The sequence below is a fragment of the Plecotus auritus genome (assembly GCF_963455305.1).
Source record: "Plecotus auritus genome assembly, chromosome: 5".
Lineage (NCBI taxonomy): Eukaryota > Metazoa > Chordata > Mammalia > Chiroptera > Vespertilionidae > Plecotus > Plecotus auritus.
Genome location: NC_137776.1, coordinates 186,297,347 through 186,311,708, shown reverse-complemented (window position 1 = coordinate 186,311,708; position 14,362 = coordinate 186,297,347). Strand labels below are relative to the sequence as shown.

Sequence of the window (14,362 nt, the reverse complement as noted above, 5' to 3'; positions counted from 1 at the left end):
AGCCGGGCTGGGTGCAGCTGAGCCGGCCGCCCAGCCCGCGCGCTCTGCCCCCTCCCCCTCCCCCTCCCCCCGGCTCCTCACCCTCCCCACCCCAAGGGCTCCCGCTCCGTTTGCTGCATTCCCGGAGCAGCTGGCGGCTGCGGGCACAGGCGGCCGGGCGCGCGGGCGAGCCTGCCCCTTCCCCTGCCGGGCTGAGCGGGCAGTGCGGGGCCCCCAGCGCAGCGGCCAGAGGTAGGTCTCCCTCTGGCCTGGCAGGCAACTTCTCCGCAGCGGGGGCACTGCGGCCCCCACCGTGGCTGCCCACCTGCCCAACTCCGTCAGGGTCGGGGCGCCCCGCCCTCGCTCTGCCCCCTCCGCGGGTCGCCCAGCCTCTGCGGCTGCCGGCACTTTCCTCCCCGGACAGAGCAGCCCTTTGTGTGGCTCCCCAGCACGGAGTTGAGTCGGCGCCCTCTGCGGCCCGTCCGCCCCTACCCCCTCAGAATCCCCACGGGATCCGCTGCCGGAGCCCGGCCCAGCCCCGGGGCGCCCAGCGGCATCCCAGCCGGCCGGTCCCTGCCTCCAGTCCCCCATGACCCTGCAGTCACCTGGGCTGGGGACACGAGCCAGTGAGGATTGGCCGGGTTAGGAGCAGGGGCCGGGGCGGTGCAGGTGGGGCTGGGACAGGCTCCCCGTGGGTCAGCAGCCGAGCCGGGCTCCTGACCCGGCAGCTCTGGACGGAGCCCCTCTGGCCCTGGAGTCTCCTCTGCTCGATGAGGAGGGGCAGAGCTGGCGGAGCCCAGCCCCGGAGTTCTCCCCGCTCCCCTCACTTCCCGGGCGCCCCCAGCCGTCCCCTGCGCTGCTGCTCTGAGGAAAACAAACCAGGAACCCAGAGCCTGGGAGGGGGGTGCCGGAGGCGGGGGGGCTGCACCCCTTGCTCTGGGTTCCGGCCCCTCCCTGGGAAAGGTGGGTGAGGGGCTGCTTTGCTGCTAACTTTTTCCTGGGAAAGAGTTGTGTGAGCGGCGCCTGCCCTGGCCCCTCCCGCCCCGCCTGGGCTGATGGCCCTGCTGCGAGGTGCAGGCCTCGCTCTGTCTTCTGCTCTGAGGGGTGTCTCCCAAGGGCTCGCTCTCTCCCCTGGGGCCGGAGCGGGCTCTGGGCTTCTAGCCTCTGTGCAGCTCTGAGCGTGGGCCCAGCCAGGGTCCCCTGTGAGCAGGTCCCCCCACGACCTCCGGACCGTTCTGGCTGCAGGGCGTCTGGGAGCCACGGGCAGGGTGTGTTTCGGGGAGCTGGGTGGGTGGGCCCTGCCGGCGGTGGGGGGGCCTGAGCATCCAGGAAGCTGACCCGGTGCCCCCGCCTCTCTCCCACAGATGTGCCCGCTCGGGCCGCTCCCACGCTGAGAGTCGGAGGCACCCCCAGCTCGCCCGTTGCCCGCCATGTCTCAGATGCTGCACATTGAGATCCCCAACTTTGGGAACACGGTGCTGGGCTGCCTGAACGAGCAGCGCCTGCTGGGCCTCTACTGCGATGTGTCCATCGTGGTCAAGGGCCAGGCCTTCAAGGCCCACCGGGCCGTGCTGGCCGCCAGCAGCCTCTACTTCCGCGACCTGTTCAGCGGCAACAGCAAGAGCGCCTTCGAGCTGCCGGGCTCGGTGCCGCCCGCCTGCTTCCAGCAGATCCTGTCCTTCTGCTACACGGGCCGGCTGACCATGGCGGCCAGCGAGCAGCTCGTGGTCATGTACACGGCCGGCTTCCTGCAGATCCAGCACATCGTGGAGCGCGGCACCGACCTGCTGTTCAAGGTGAGCTCGCCCCACTGCGACTCGCAGACCGCCGCCATGGAGGACGCCAGCTCCGAGCCCCAGAGCCCCTGCCACCAGCTGCCGCCGGCCGCCCCCGGGCCCCCCTACGTCGTGTCCCCCTCTGTGCCCATCCCACTGCTGACCCGCGTGAAGCACGAAGCCACGGAGCTGCCTCCGGCCGCCGGCCCGGGCCTGGCGGCCAAGCGCCCGCTGGAGTCCGGGCCCCGGGATGGCGCGGCAGGCGCGGCAGGCACCGCGGCGGGGGCGGCCGGCCCGGCCCCTCTCAAGCTGCCCCGCGTCTCCTACTACGGGGTGCCCAGCCTGGCCACCCTCATCCCCGGCATCCAGCAGGTGCCCTACCCCCAGGGGGAGCGGACCAGCCCGGGCGCCAGCAGCCTGCCCACCACCGACAGCCCCACCTCCTACCACAACGAGGAGGACGAGGAGGATGACGAGGCCTATGACACGATGGTGGAGGAGCAGTACGGCCAGATGTACATCAAGGCCACCGGCAGCTACGCAGGTAACGCACCGCGCCCGCCCCCCGCCGGCGTGGCCCAGCTCCAGGCCCCACACGGGAGCAAGCAAACCTGACCCCTGCTGGGTGTCAGGCAGGTGGTCGGGGACAGCTGGAGGCCACGGTGCTGGAGGTGTGTGCGTGGGGGGGGCAGGGGGCGCCCTAAAACCCCGACAGCAGAGCCAGCAGGAGTCGAGACCTGAGCGGGCCAGGTCCCGGGCCTGGGCCTCCTCTGAGGGCTTTAAACTTGGTCCTCGATGAGATGAGGGGCCCCAGGAAGGCGCTGAGCTGAGCAGAGCCCGCTGGCAGCTAGTGAAGCCTGCAGAAGGCCCTGCCTCCCATCGGACAGATGAAGAGACTGAGGGCCCCAGTGGACCAGGGACCTGCCGGAGGGCTCACGAGGCACTGTGTGTGACCCAAGCCAGTCACTCACCTGCTACAGGCCTCAGAGTCCCTGTCTGCTCCTCAGTAAAGGCAGAGCTTCCCCTGTACCCATCCCGTCGGCCACCACCTCCCAGGGCCCAGCTGAAGGGGGGCTGCCCCACTGGGGACCTACAAACCCGAGATGCCCTCATTTAGACGCCTGCGCTGCAGACTGCGTCACGGTCCCTGGAGAGGGCTCAGGGTTTGTCGGGGAGAGGGTCCCGTTGTTGGGGCCCCAGATCGGGTGTCCCCCTGTCTCCTGTGTTCCCCGAAATCTGGCGGTGTGCCTGGGCCCGCTGCCTGCCCTGGTTTGCATGCGGGCCCGTGTCCAGAGCACTGGATCCGGACACAGGCGCCAGCGGGAAGCAGCGCCCAGCACTGGGCCCGAGGGCAGTGGGGACTCTCCTCCCCACCCTCCTCCCCTGTGTCCTCGTGCCCGGAGGGGCTCCTCCGTCCGTCCCGGGGGCAGGGCAGCGGGAGCTGGGTCCTTAGGCGGCCGGTCCCCAGGAGCCATCGAGAACTGGATGGCCAGGTCTCGGCCTCCGGGCTGGCCAGCTGGGTCCCTCCCACAGGCGCGGGCGGGGTGGGGGGGACAGTTTTTCTCGAGGTGTCTTTGCTTTCCTTAAACGCGTGTGCTCGTGTTTGCGCGAGTCCCCTGGGTACTGACCAGGAAACCTGCAGGCAGTGGCCTGGCCTTCCTGAGGCCACACGGGCCTGAGGCCTTGCAGGGACCACCAGGCACCTGCCTGTGTGTGCGGACAGCCACCGGGGAGGCCGGAAAGGGCCACGTAGAGCCCGACTGGGCAGCCGCCATGGCTTCCCCTCCCTGGGAGGCAGGCCCCATGGCCCAGGGCAGACCCCGCGCCCCTGAGTTCCCCTGTTCTCATGCTGCAGCTGAGTGGGGCCCGGGGGGAGCGGGGGGGGGAGGGGGTCAGGGCAGGATCTGTCGAGGGCCAGGGCTGGGACGGCCGCTGAGGGCCCGTGATGGTGCACATCTGGGGACCGCCCTCCCAGCACCCCTGCAGCCATGTGGCGTGTCGGGGAGAAGGAGAAACGCCGGGCCGGGATTGCCGGCCGCTGGCCACCTGCCCTTCGGGATGAGCCTGGTCGGGGCGGCCGCCCGTGTCCACGGGGTTCCTAAGGAGCCAACGGAAGTGGCCATGGAGCGGCCAGGGTGGGTGGGGAGGCCGAGCCGTCTCATGGCCCTGAGGTGCCTGAGCCTCTCCCAGCCCCCACCCAGGACTCAGACAAGGGTGCCGGTCCCAGGAGGCCAGGGCCTGGGCCCACCCCAAGCTGTGCGCCTGCAGAGGCTCGCCCATGTGTGGGGGCAGGAGGGAGCCCGCAGCCCCCCGCCCCCTGCCCCCCCCTCTCTGGGTGTTGGCGGCAGGACGGGGGTTGGGAAGCTGGGGGACCCGAGGGGCAGGGTGGACCAGTGCTGCCTGACGCTGGCCCGAGATGCTCCAGCCTGGCCTTCTACTCCATGAGCCATAAGTGGGGCAGGGAGGGGGTGTGATTTCTTGGTTAAAATCTAGGTTATTGGCAGTGACGTCGCTGGCATCATTGGGCGCTAGGCACGCTGGGAAGAAGGTAGTGGGGGAGGGGGCCGTGGGGGTGAGCGGGTGAGCGGCTGCCTCTGGGGTGCTGGCCCCCTACCCCAGCTCCTTTGGTGCCTTGGCTTGGCCAGGTCCGGGGACACCCTCTTAGCAGCACCCGCTGAGCAGCGTGGGGTCCCAGCCGGGGGCCCCCTGAGGGTTGGCTGGGCTCGCTTTAGGCTGGCCGAACCTGGAATGTTTTCAGGACACTGGGACTCCCTTCTCCTTCTGGCTCAGTTTCCCCGTGCCGATGGGAGGGATGGGGGTCTGTGAGCAGCACCCGCCACAGGAAGCGGGGACATGGTGACCCCCCCGGCACCCTCCCCCCTCCCGCCCCCCCGGGGAACAGGCGGCAGTGCCCGTGCGGCCAGCCCCTCGTGTTGGAGCCGCAGCCCCGGCGTGTTCCGTCCGTGTCTCCCAGCATGCCCGGTGCCCGGTGACGCCAGTGACGCCATGTGCCAGGCCCCTTCGAAGGACGGACCCTGACTGGGGGTGCTGAGGGGCTGAGTGGGACTCCCTGCAAGGCGTAGCTGGGGGCCGGCCCCCGTGGGGCTTAGGTCAGCCCTGCTCCATCCAGCCCTGGGGCTTGAGAGCGGTGGGTGCCTGCAGGTCCAGGCCGTGGGGCCTGGGGTCAGTGTTGGTTTCAGGTCGGGGGCACCCTGGTGCGGGGAAGGGGTCTGCCCTGTGGGCTCCCAGCTCCCTGGGCAGGTCTGTGCTCACAGGCTGCGAGCAGTGGTGACTGAGATGGGTGCCCCTGCCCTCACACTGGGGAGACAGGCAGCAAACAGGACCGGAATGAGCATTGGGTCATGGTTGGGTGGCAGCGAGGCAGGGCCAGCTGCCCCCTGGCCCCCGGGGGGGAGATGTAGGTGGGGAGGGGAACCAACAGGGACCTGGGGGGGGTGTGGCACCACCCTGTGCAGAGGGCCCCCTCCCGTGTCCGACCACCTGCCTTGGCCCAGCGTTCCCACGGCGCCTAGACTGCAGGCGGCCCCGCCCAGCTCTGCCCCCGCCCAGCTCTGGCCCCGCCCAGCTCTGGCCCCGCCCAGCTCTGGCCCCGCCCGCTCTGCCCCCGCAGATGTTGGAACCGGAGGCAGATGTTCCCCCAGGAGGTCTGAGAACAGGCCCGCCTCCCTCTTTAGAAACCACGGCTGCCGCCTAATCCTTCGCCGGGGACCCCCCGCGGGCTGTGCGGGCGCCAGGGTGCTCCTGCTGGCCGTGACCGGGGGGGCCCCCTGTGGTCTCCGCCCCCCGGGTCTTCCCACCGGCCCCTGCGAAGCCACTCAGGTCCAGCTCCCGGACCGGGCCTGTGAGCCTCGGTGGTGCCGGAACCTCGGGGCCCATGAGCCCGGGCCCTGCTGTCCCAGCCGGACACGGCACACACCCGGGCACGGCTGTTCCTGGCCCTCCCCATGCTCCCGTGTGGGCAGCAGGAGGCAGCAGGTGGGGGAGCCCTGCCCGGGCCCGGCCCCACTCTGTGCAACCTACAAGGCCAGGCTGCCGCCCTCTGACCTTACACATGCAGCCAAGGTTGGTGGGCGTCGGGGAGAGGGGCCCACAGCTGTGTGGTCCCTGCAGCGGGGCCTCCTGCCTGCTCTGCCCACGGCTGGGGACTCAGGGGCTCTCCCACAAAGGAGGGCGTAGAAGGCGGATTTGTTCTTGAATCATCCCCTCCCACCACCCCACACGGCCTCCTGCCTGGGGGAGCCCAGCCATCTCGGGGGCCCGGAGGGCAGGCGTGTGCGTGTCCCTGGCCTGGCCTTGGGCCTCTGGTGGGGATGTAACTTTCCTTTTGACATAACACGCTGGCAGCGCCTCTGGGTGAAGGAGGTGCCGGTCCCGTTGTGTCCATCCCACCAAGCGCCCAGGAGGTTGCCCTGAGGGCGCGGGCACCCTAGGTGCCATGGGCGCGGGGGGGGGGGAGGGCTTGTCCCTGAGAGCCTCCAGGGGCGGCCTCCGGGTGCCTGGGCCTCTGCCTCTGCTGCCGGGACGCAGGGGCCTCACAGCTTCTGAGCGGCAGCACTTTAACCCTCAGACCCCTGGACGCCCTGCGAGTCCTTAAACCAGGGGTGGGCAAACTTTTTGACTTGAGGGCCACAATGGGTTCTTAAACTGGACCGGAGGGCCGGAACAAAAGCATGGATGGAGTGTTTGTGTGAACTAATATAAATTCAAAGTAAAGGAGCAGAGGGGAGAGCAAGAGAACCCTCCGCTCTTTCGGCTCCGCGGGCCGGATGGAACAGCCGAACGGGCCGGATCCGGCCCGTGGGCCGTAGTTTGCCCACGGCTGCCTTAAACCCATTAGCTGAGGTGTGACTTACACACGTCAGTGCAATCAGTGAACAGAGAACAGTGTGAGCCTTGGGGAGAGGCCCCGTTGGCACATCAGAGGGAGGGTGTTTCTGTGGCCCCAAGACACCCTCCCCCTCCCACCCCACCCGGCAGCCGGCCTGCTCTCCCTCACGCGGGGTCCTCCGGCTGTTCTAGAACGTCCCGTAAGCGAAGTCTGGCTTCTCTCATCAGCGGAGTGCGTCTCCGACTCAGAGCCGCGTGGGTCAGTCCTGTCTTTTCTCTCCCTTTTGTTTATGAACGTGTTTATATGCAGTAAAATGTGCCCATTTCAAGGGTGCCGGTGACGCTGTCAGGAGCTGTAATCCACCCGGCATCCCAGTCAGTCAAGACACAGAACGCTTGACTCCCCCCGAAAGTTTCCCGGGTCCCCCCCCGCCTTTCCCCCCCCCCACTCTCTGCCACGCAGGTTCGCCTCTGCTGGAGTCTGTGAGGGAGACTGTGCAGCCGGTCTCATGTTTTACTGCATCTTGAGATTCGTCGTGTGGGTCTAAGTGTGGGTCCTCGCTGCTCTTGGCTACTCAGTCTCCCCCGTGCTGGGAATGTGCCCCCGGTGGCAGACATGTGGGTAGCTTCCAGCGGGGACTATTGTCACCACCCTCACGTGTCCCTCCCGGCGTGGGGCTGCTGGGGCCATGTGTGCAGGTGACAGTGCTGGGCCGCACGAGAGGTGCGTGTTTTAACTCCCGGCTGCCAACAGCTCCCGGTTCTCTTTTCCATTTAATCACGAACGAGGTTTGCATTTTGTCAGGTGTCTTCTGTTCATCTGTGGAAATGATGGCGTGGGTTTCCGCCGTAACTGTGCTGAGGGGGTGTATTGCATCAGCCAGTTTCCCACGGTTGAACCATCCTTGCATTCCTGGGCAAACCCCGCTGGGTCACTATCCTCACAGCGTTGTCTTCGTGTGTGTGTGTGTGTGTGTGTGTGTGTGTGTGTGTACACTGCTGGATTCAGCGTGTTAACCGTTTCTTGAGGGATTTTGCATCTGTCTCGGGAAGGGTAATTATCTGCGGTTCTCTTACGTGGTCCTGGTCTGGTTTTGGTACCGGAACGTGGCTCACCGTGGTCCCCTTCTGCTTCGTTTCTGAAGCACTTGGTGTGGGTTCGACGTTCTTTCTTTCTCACGTGCGTGGTGGAACTGGTTCATCAGTGAGGCCTCTGAGGGCTACGGTTTTGTTGTTGTTCATTTTGGGAAGTTTTTGTTTGTTTGCTTGTTCGTTTGTTTTTAAAGATTTTTTTAAAAAATTGGTTTTTAGAGAATAAGGGAGAGGGAGAGAGAGAGAAACATTGCTGTGAAAGGGAAACATTGATCAACTGCCTCCTGCCCGCACCCTACTGGGGATGGAGCCCATAACCCGGGCATGTGCCCTGACTGGGAATCCAACTGACTACCGAGCCACACGGGCCAGGACAATTGTGGGAAGTTTGAAATAAATTTTTTAAAATATATTTTATTGATTTTTTACAGAGAGGAAGGAAGAGGGATAGAGAGTTAGAAACATCGATGAGAGAGAAACATCGATCAGCTGCCTCCTGCACACCTCCTACTGGGGATGTGCCCGCAACCAAGGTATGTGCCCTTGACCGGAATTGAACCTGGGACCCTTCAGTCCGCAGGCCGACGCTCTATCCACTGAGCCAAACCGGTTTTGGCTAAAATAAATTTTTAAATATGTATTTTTATTGATTTTAGAGAGAGTAAGGGAGAGGGATAACGAGATAGAAACATCCATGAGAGAGAACTGTTGATCGGCTGCCTCCTGTATGTCTGCCACGTGCCCTGACCGGGAACCGAACCGGTGACCTCCTGGTTCATGGGTCAGCGCTCAACCGTGAAGGCACAGCAGCCGGACAGTTGTGGGAGGTTTTTACGGACACGCTGTTTACCGGTAGATGCAGACCATGGCCTTCTCTCTCATCTCGCTCCCGCCACGGGGCTGTGTGTCTTCCGTGGAATTGACCCATTTCCGGTCTGTTCGGTGTTAATGCAGCCAGTCCAGCTCCCGTGGCAGGGGTCCTCAAACTTTTTAAACAGGGGGCCAGTTCACTGTCCCTCAGACCGTTGGAGGGCTGGACTATAGTTTAAAAAAAAACTATGAACAAATTCCTATGCGCACTGCGGGCCCGGGACGCGTCGGCTGCCAAGCAGGACAGGCAGCGGCACCCGGCGGGCCGGATCAATGTCCTCAGCGGGCCGCATGTGGCCCGCGGGCCGTAGTTTGAGGACCCCTGATACTGCCTCGTGGCCTGGGCGTCTCCATCTCTGTCCTTTAACCTCCCGTGACCCAGCTCGCGTTTCCCACGGAAGGTTCGTGTTGTGCTCGGCCGGCCACGCGCGAGCCTGCCAGTTGCCCGTGCCCTTGCCCACGCGTGGCGGGGTTTCCCCGAGCCCGTCGGCCGGGTGCCGCTGGCAGTTTCCGATGGACTCGGGCTCCCGTCTGCGACGTGGCTGCTGGCTTCTCGTGGGCCCTTGGTTTCTCCTTGGCAGCACGTGTTGGGCTGGCGTCCTCCTCGCGTTCCTCCGGCGCCCGGTGGGCTTCGGGGCTGCACCCTTTCACGCGCCAGCGGTGCTGGGTGTTCGCCGGCCTCCCCAGCTCACCCCTGGTGCTTCCTCTGCCCCGTCACAGCCTGCAACCGATCGAGGCGGCTGGTCGACGTTTCCCTTTCCCATCAGCGTTTCTCTCTCTCCCCCTCCCTATTCTCTAACCATCGATTAAAAAAAAAAAATCTTGAAAAACACACCAACTTCCCAGAATCAACAACAAAACCGTAGCCCTGCCAGGTGTCCCCGCCCGCCTCTGGCCCTGGGGCAGCTGTCGTGCACTTTGCTTCCCCACGTGCTCCGCGCCTTATCGTGTTACTGCTTTCCCTTGAAACTGCCCGCTGTCTTTTTACCATTTCAGTCCCTTTTAACACTTAAACACAGACAGGCCTCTGGGTCTAAACCCGCCCCTCGTCACGTGACCGCCTCCTCACTCAAGACACACAGCAGTGCCGCTGTCTCTCCATCCGCCTCCAGCTAACGCCCGGCCGCCACGGATCTGCTTTCTGTCACGGAAACGGCGTCAAACAGAAAGCGGCTGGGACCCATTCGGGTTGTTGTGTGAATTCGTAGTTTATTCCTCTTGACGGCCGAGTCGCGTTCCGTGGTTTGGCCGAACCGCCGTTGGTTTATTCGCCCGTTAAAGGGCATTTAGGTGGCTTAGCCCAGCGGTCGGCCACAGAGCCAAATGTCCACAGGACGACGATGGACATTTCTTTGGAGAGCCACATTTTTTTAACTTAAACTTCTTCTAACGCTACTTCTTCAACATAGACTCGCCCAGGCCGTGGTGTTTTGTGGAAGAGCCACACTCCAGGGGCCAGAGCCGCAGGTGGCTGGTGAGCCGCGGTTTGCCGACCACGGGCTTAGCTTTCCGTCGTTACGAATAAACCTGCTGCGGGCACCTGTGCCCCGGGGTTGCACACGAGTCCGTGTTCCTTTTCCTGCCTGAAGTGGCCGAGGAGGGAGATGGCGGGTCCTCGGGGAGCGTGTGCTTCGCTGTGTACGAACCCGCCAGCCTGAGCGTGCCGGTGCCCGCGCTCTCGCCGACACTTGGATCTGTCTTGTCGTCCTCAAGCCGTTGGTGGGGTGGCGGCTGGTGGTGCTTCTGTCCTTCCGTCTCGTCTGGCGATGAGCATCTTCCACGCCTGCTGTCTCCCTTTTCTGGCCCAGGGCCTGCCTCGGCGAGTCTTTCCCTTTCCTGTCGGGTTAAGTCCTGAGTGTTGTTGAGTATGGTGCGCTCTTTACATATTACAGACCAAAGTTCTAGGTTGGATATGTGACTTGTACATTTCCTTCCAGACTGTGGTTGTCTTTCTGTTCTCTTAATAGTGTCTTTTATAGGTGTTTTTTTATATATATATATATTTTATTAATATTTTACAGAGAGGAAGGGAGAGGGATAGAGAGTTAGAAACATCAATCAGCTGCCTCCTGAACACTCCCTACTGGGGATGTGCCCGCAACCAAGGTACATGCCCTTGACCGGAATCGAACCTGGGACACTTCAGTCCGCAGGCCGACGCTCTGTCCACTGAGCCAAACCGGTTTCGGCTATAGGTTTTTTATATTTTTTTATTCTGATGAAGTTAAATGATCAGTTGTTTACCTTGTAAATCGTGCGTCGGTGTTGACTTTAGGTCTTTAAATAAGATTGTGGAATTTTTTCCCTGTGTTCGCGTCTAGATATTTTATGGCTTCGGTTACATTTAATCTATGATTCATTTTGAGTTAATTTTTGTATAAGGTGTGAAGTATGGGCCAAGGTTCTATTTTTTTAATTGAAATTTTTTTCTTTTTTAGGGAGGAAGGGAAAGGGGGAGAGAGAGAGAAACATGGGTGAGAGAGACTATGGATCGGCTGCCTCCTGCACGCCGCTCACCGGGGACTGAGCCTGAAACCCAGGCATGTGCCCTGACTGGGAATGAACTGGTGACCTCCTGGTTCAGAGGTCAACACTCAACCACTGAGCTACACCGGCTGGCAAGGTTCCGTTGTGTTTACGTGGACGTCCCGTTTCCTTTGAAGACATTTAAAAACATTTAAAAAAGCCTTCTCTGTTTGCCCACATGCGCACTCTGTTCCACATATTTTGTGTAGATTGGCGTTTCCATCTGGTGTCACTCTCCTTCTGCTCAGAGAATTTCATGTGTCTAACCATCCTAGTGATGGACGCGTGGTGAATTCTGGAAAAAGCGTTGAAACGTCACGATACCGCCTTTTAAAATAACCTGCCTGATTGAAGCGTGACATTAACATAAAACGGGTTCATCTGCATCACGCCGTCCGCCGCCCTCTCTTTTGAAGGCTGTCTTTGCTGGAAATGGAATTCTGGGGCGACCGTTCTTTTCTCGTGTCCCCTGGCGGCATGCGTCTCTCGGAGGCCTTGGCGTCCCCCGTCTCTGTTCCCCTGGGTGTGTCCTTCTTCTCCAGCTGCTGCTACCCCGGTGGTGACGTGACTGTGTCGTTTCCCTCGTGTGCCCTCCGCTCAGGGTGTGCTTAGCCTTCGACGCGGTGTTTGCGCCCTGGCCTTGTTCCCGGGCCACCGAGGCCGGCACTTCCTCACGCGCAGCCTTGTTCCTGTCCCGGCTTTGGAGGGAACAGTTCCGTGACTCTTTCCTTGTGCACCAGCCTTTTTTGCAATTACGTTTTGTTTTTATCTATTCTTCTTATTTCTCCCCTTGAGTTCTCATTTTTTACATTTTTTTAAATATATTTTACTGATTTTTTACAGAGAGGAAGGGAGAGGGATAGAGAGTTAGAAACATCGATGAGAGAGGAACATCGATCAGCCTCCTGCACACCTCCTACTGGGGATGTGCCCGCAACCAAGGTACATGCCCTTGACCAGAATCGAACCCGGGACCCTTCAGTCCGCAGGCCAACGCTCTATCCACTGAGCCAAACCGGTCAGGGCCCATTTTTACATTTTTTTAAAATTCTCTTTGTCATGTCTCCATCTGTTTCTGACCAGCTTTCCTCCTCAGCTGATCGATGTTTCTCTCTCTCTCTCTCTCTCTCTCTCTCCTCCCCCCCGCCTCGCCCTTCCACTCTCTCTAAAATCAATAAAAACACATTTAAATAACACACCCAGGACGTTCTGTCTCAGCGGTGTTGCTGCGTGACGCACAGCCCGGGTTTAAACCCCCCGGTTGTCTCACTGTCGCCCCATGGCAGTGTGCGCTTCGGACCCAGCACTGACTTCGGAATCGGACATTGCACTCCGGTTATCTGTCGTCTTTGGTCGCTTTATTCTGGGATCATTTCCCATCCCCCGTCCTGCGCGACACGGTCCTCCCTGCCAGCGCGGTGCAGTTCTTCTGGAGAGCGTCCCTCTGTGCGAGGGACAGGGCCTGCCCAGCTCCGTCGCGTGATTGGACGCAGGCTGCGCCTTTCGTCCGGGACCCTGCACCGTGTCTGTCTCCGCGTGTCGAGTGGGGAGGCACCCGATACCCGCCTGGCTCCATGTGGGCGATGCTGCCTTTGATCGTTCCATGCGGTGACCTCTGCCGGGTAGAGTTACTGCTGTCCCTCTGCGACAGGAGCTGAGCCTCCCAGCCTGCACCGCCGTCAGTGGCATCGACCACCCCTTCGGCGTTTATCAGCTGGCCGTCTGCGGAGCAGCGCGTCCCTCTGCCCCCCCATTTCTTTTTCAAAAACATTTTTTTTTGTTCATCCTCACCCAAGCGGTATTTTTCCATTGATTGTTAGAGAGCGTGGAAGAGAGAGGGAAAGACAGACAGAAACATCCATGGGAGAGAGACACATCCATGGGTTGCCTCCCACACGTGCCCCGACCACGGCCCAGGCCTGGGAGGAGCCTGCAGCCGAGGCAGGTGCCTTTGAGCAGAATCGAACCCGGGACCCTTTGGTCTACAGGCCGACGCTCTATCCACTGAGCCACACCGGCCAGGGCCCCCTACTTCTTTTATGTTATTCCTTTATCTCTGTTACATACTTTGTGTTAATATAGAGGTTTCTATTCTAAAGTGTGTTATGAATTCCACAAAATAGTCACGGCGCAGACCTCCTGTCCCCAGCTCAGGGGGCGGTGCTTGGCGTCAGGATTCCGTGCGAGGTTTGCTCCGGCTGCTGGGGTGCCCTGTTTAGTGTTCAGAGCTGAGCATTTGCACGTTTCGTAATCACGAGTTCAGCCCGGCCGGCGTGGCTCAGTGGCTGAGCGTCGACCTAGGAACCCGGGGCTCAGGGTTCGATTCCTGGCCAGGGCACAGGCCCGGGTTGTGGGCTTGATCCCCAGTGGGGGCGTGCAGGAGGCAGCCGATCCATGATTCTCTCTCTCTTCATGGATGTTTCTCTCTCTCTCTCTCTCTCTCTCTCTCCCTTCCTCTCTGACATCAATAAAAAAATATTTTTTTTAAAAAAAATAAAAGCAAACCAGGATGTGTGTGCAGCAGAAGCCGGCGTGGCCGAAGCGCCTGCCGGCCTGCCCGTGGCCTTTACGGTGAACGCGCTGACCTGGGCGCAGACTCGGTGGTGCCATACGGTGGGGTTTGCGTCTCCCCCGCCCCCTTTCTTCATGGAGACTTGCTAGGGACTCCCACCATCCCAGGCCTCCGAGACCAGCCTCTGGCTTGTCTTTCCCTCTTGCATATACGCCCACATGTTCTCGCTCACTTCGCTTCGTTCTTTGAGGTCAATGTGCTCTTTCCTTGGGTTTCGAGGTCCTTTAGCTCCATGTTCGGGGGGGGGGGGGGGCTGTCCACCTCCCGGCGGCACGCCGATTCTGCAGCACGCACGGGGGGCTGATGGCTGCTGCCCTGCCTCGTCCCCAGCAGCTGTGCCTGGACCTCCCAAGCAGGGGGCCCTGGGCGCCCGCCGTGGCCCGGCTGTCTCACCTCGGGGGGCGGGGGGGGGGGGGCCGGGTAGCGGGTGTTAGTACTCAGGTGTTCGGGTTCTGTCCCCACCTTCGTTTTCTTTCTTCCTTCCTCCGGCCCACACCCAGGGGGTTCCCATCCGTCCCAGACGGGAGTTGTTGGTTGGCATCGACCCCGTGTACCAGTTAATTGTTGTTTGGGGTGTGCTTTTAGCCACGCCCACGCTCCTAGCTGAACCCAAGATCTCAAAGACTGTCTCCTGTTTTCTTCGAAACGTTCCCTCACTTTGTGTCTGAGGTTTAGGTCTGCGATCCCTTTCTGTTGTCGC

The 14,362-nt window shown here is 61.8% G+C and overlaps 1 protein-coding gene across 6 annotated transcripts in view; it reads left to right on the top strand.

Moving 5' to 3' along the window:
* NACC2 (NACC family member 2) overlaps nucleotides 1–14,362 on the top strand; it is a 46,029-nt gene that overhangs the window by 20,432 nt on the left and 11,235 nt on the right. For 2 of the 6 annotated variants that reach the window (XM_080670100.1, XM_080670099.1), the window contains exon 2: nucleotides 1,344–2,298. In XM_080670100.1, coding sequence (XP_080526226.1) covers nucleotides 1,410–2,298 — 889 coding nt within the window. In that variant the 5' untranslated portion in view covers nucleotides 1,344–1,409. Of the gene's footprint in view, nucleotides 1–85; nucleotides 232–347; nucleotides 943–1,222; nucleotides 1,248–1,343; nucleotides 2,299–14,362 lie in introns of those variants that run through there. The other 4 variants (XM_080670103.1, XM_080670098.1, XM_080670101.1 and 1 more) reach the window with 4 other exon arrangements.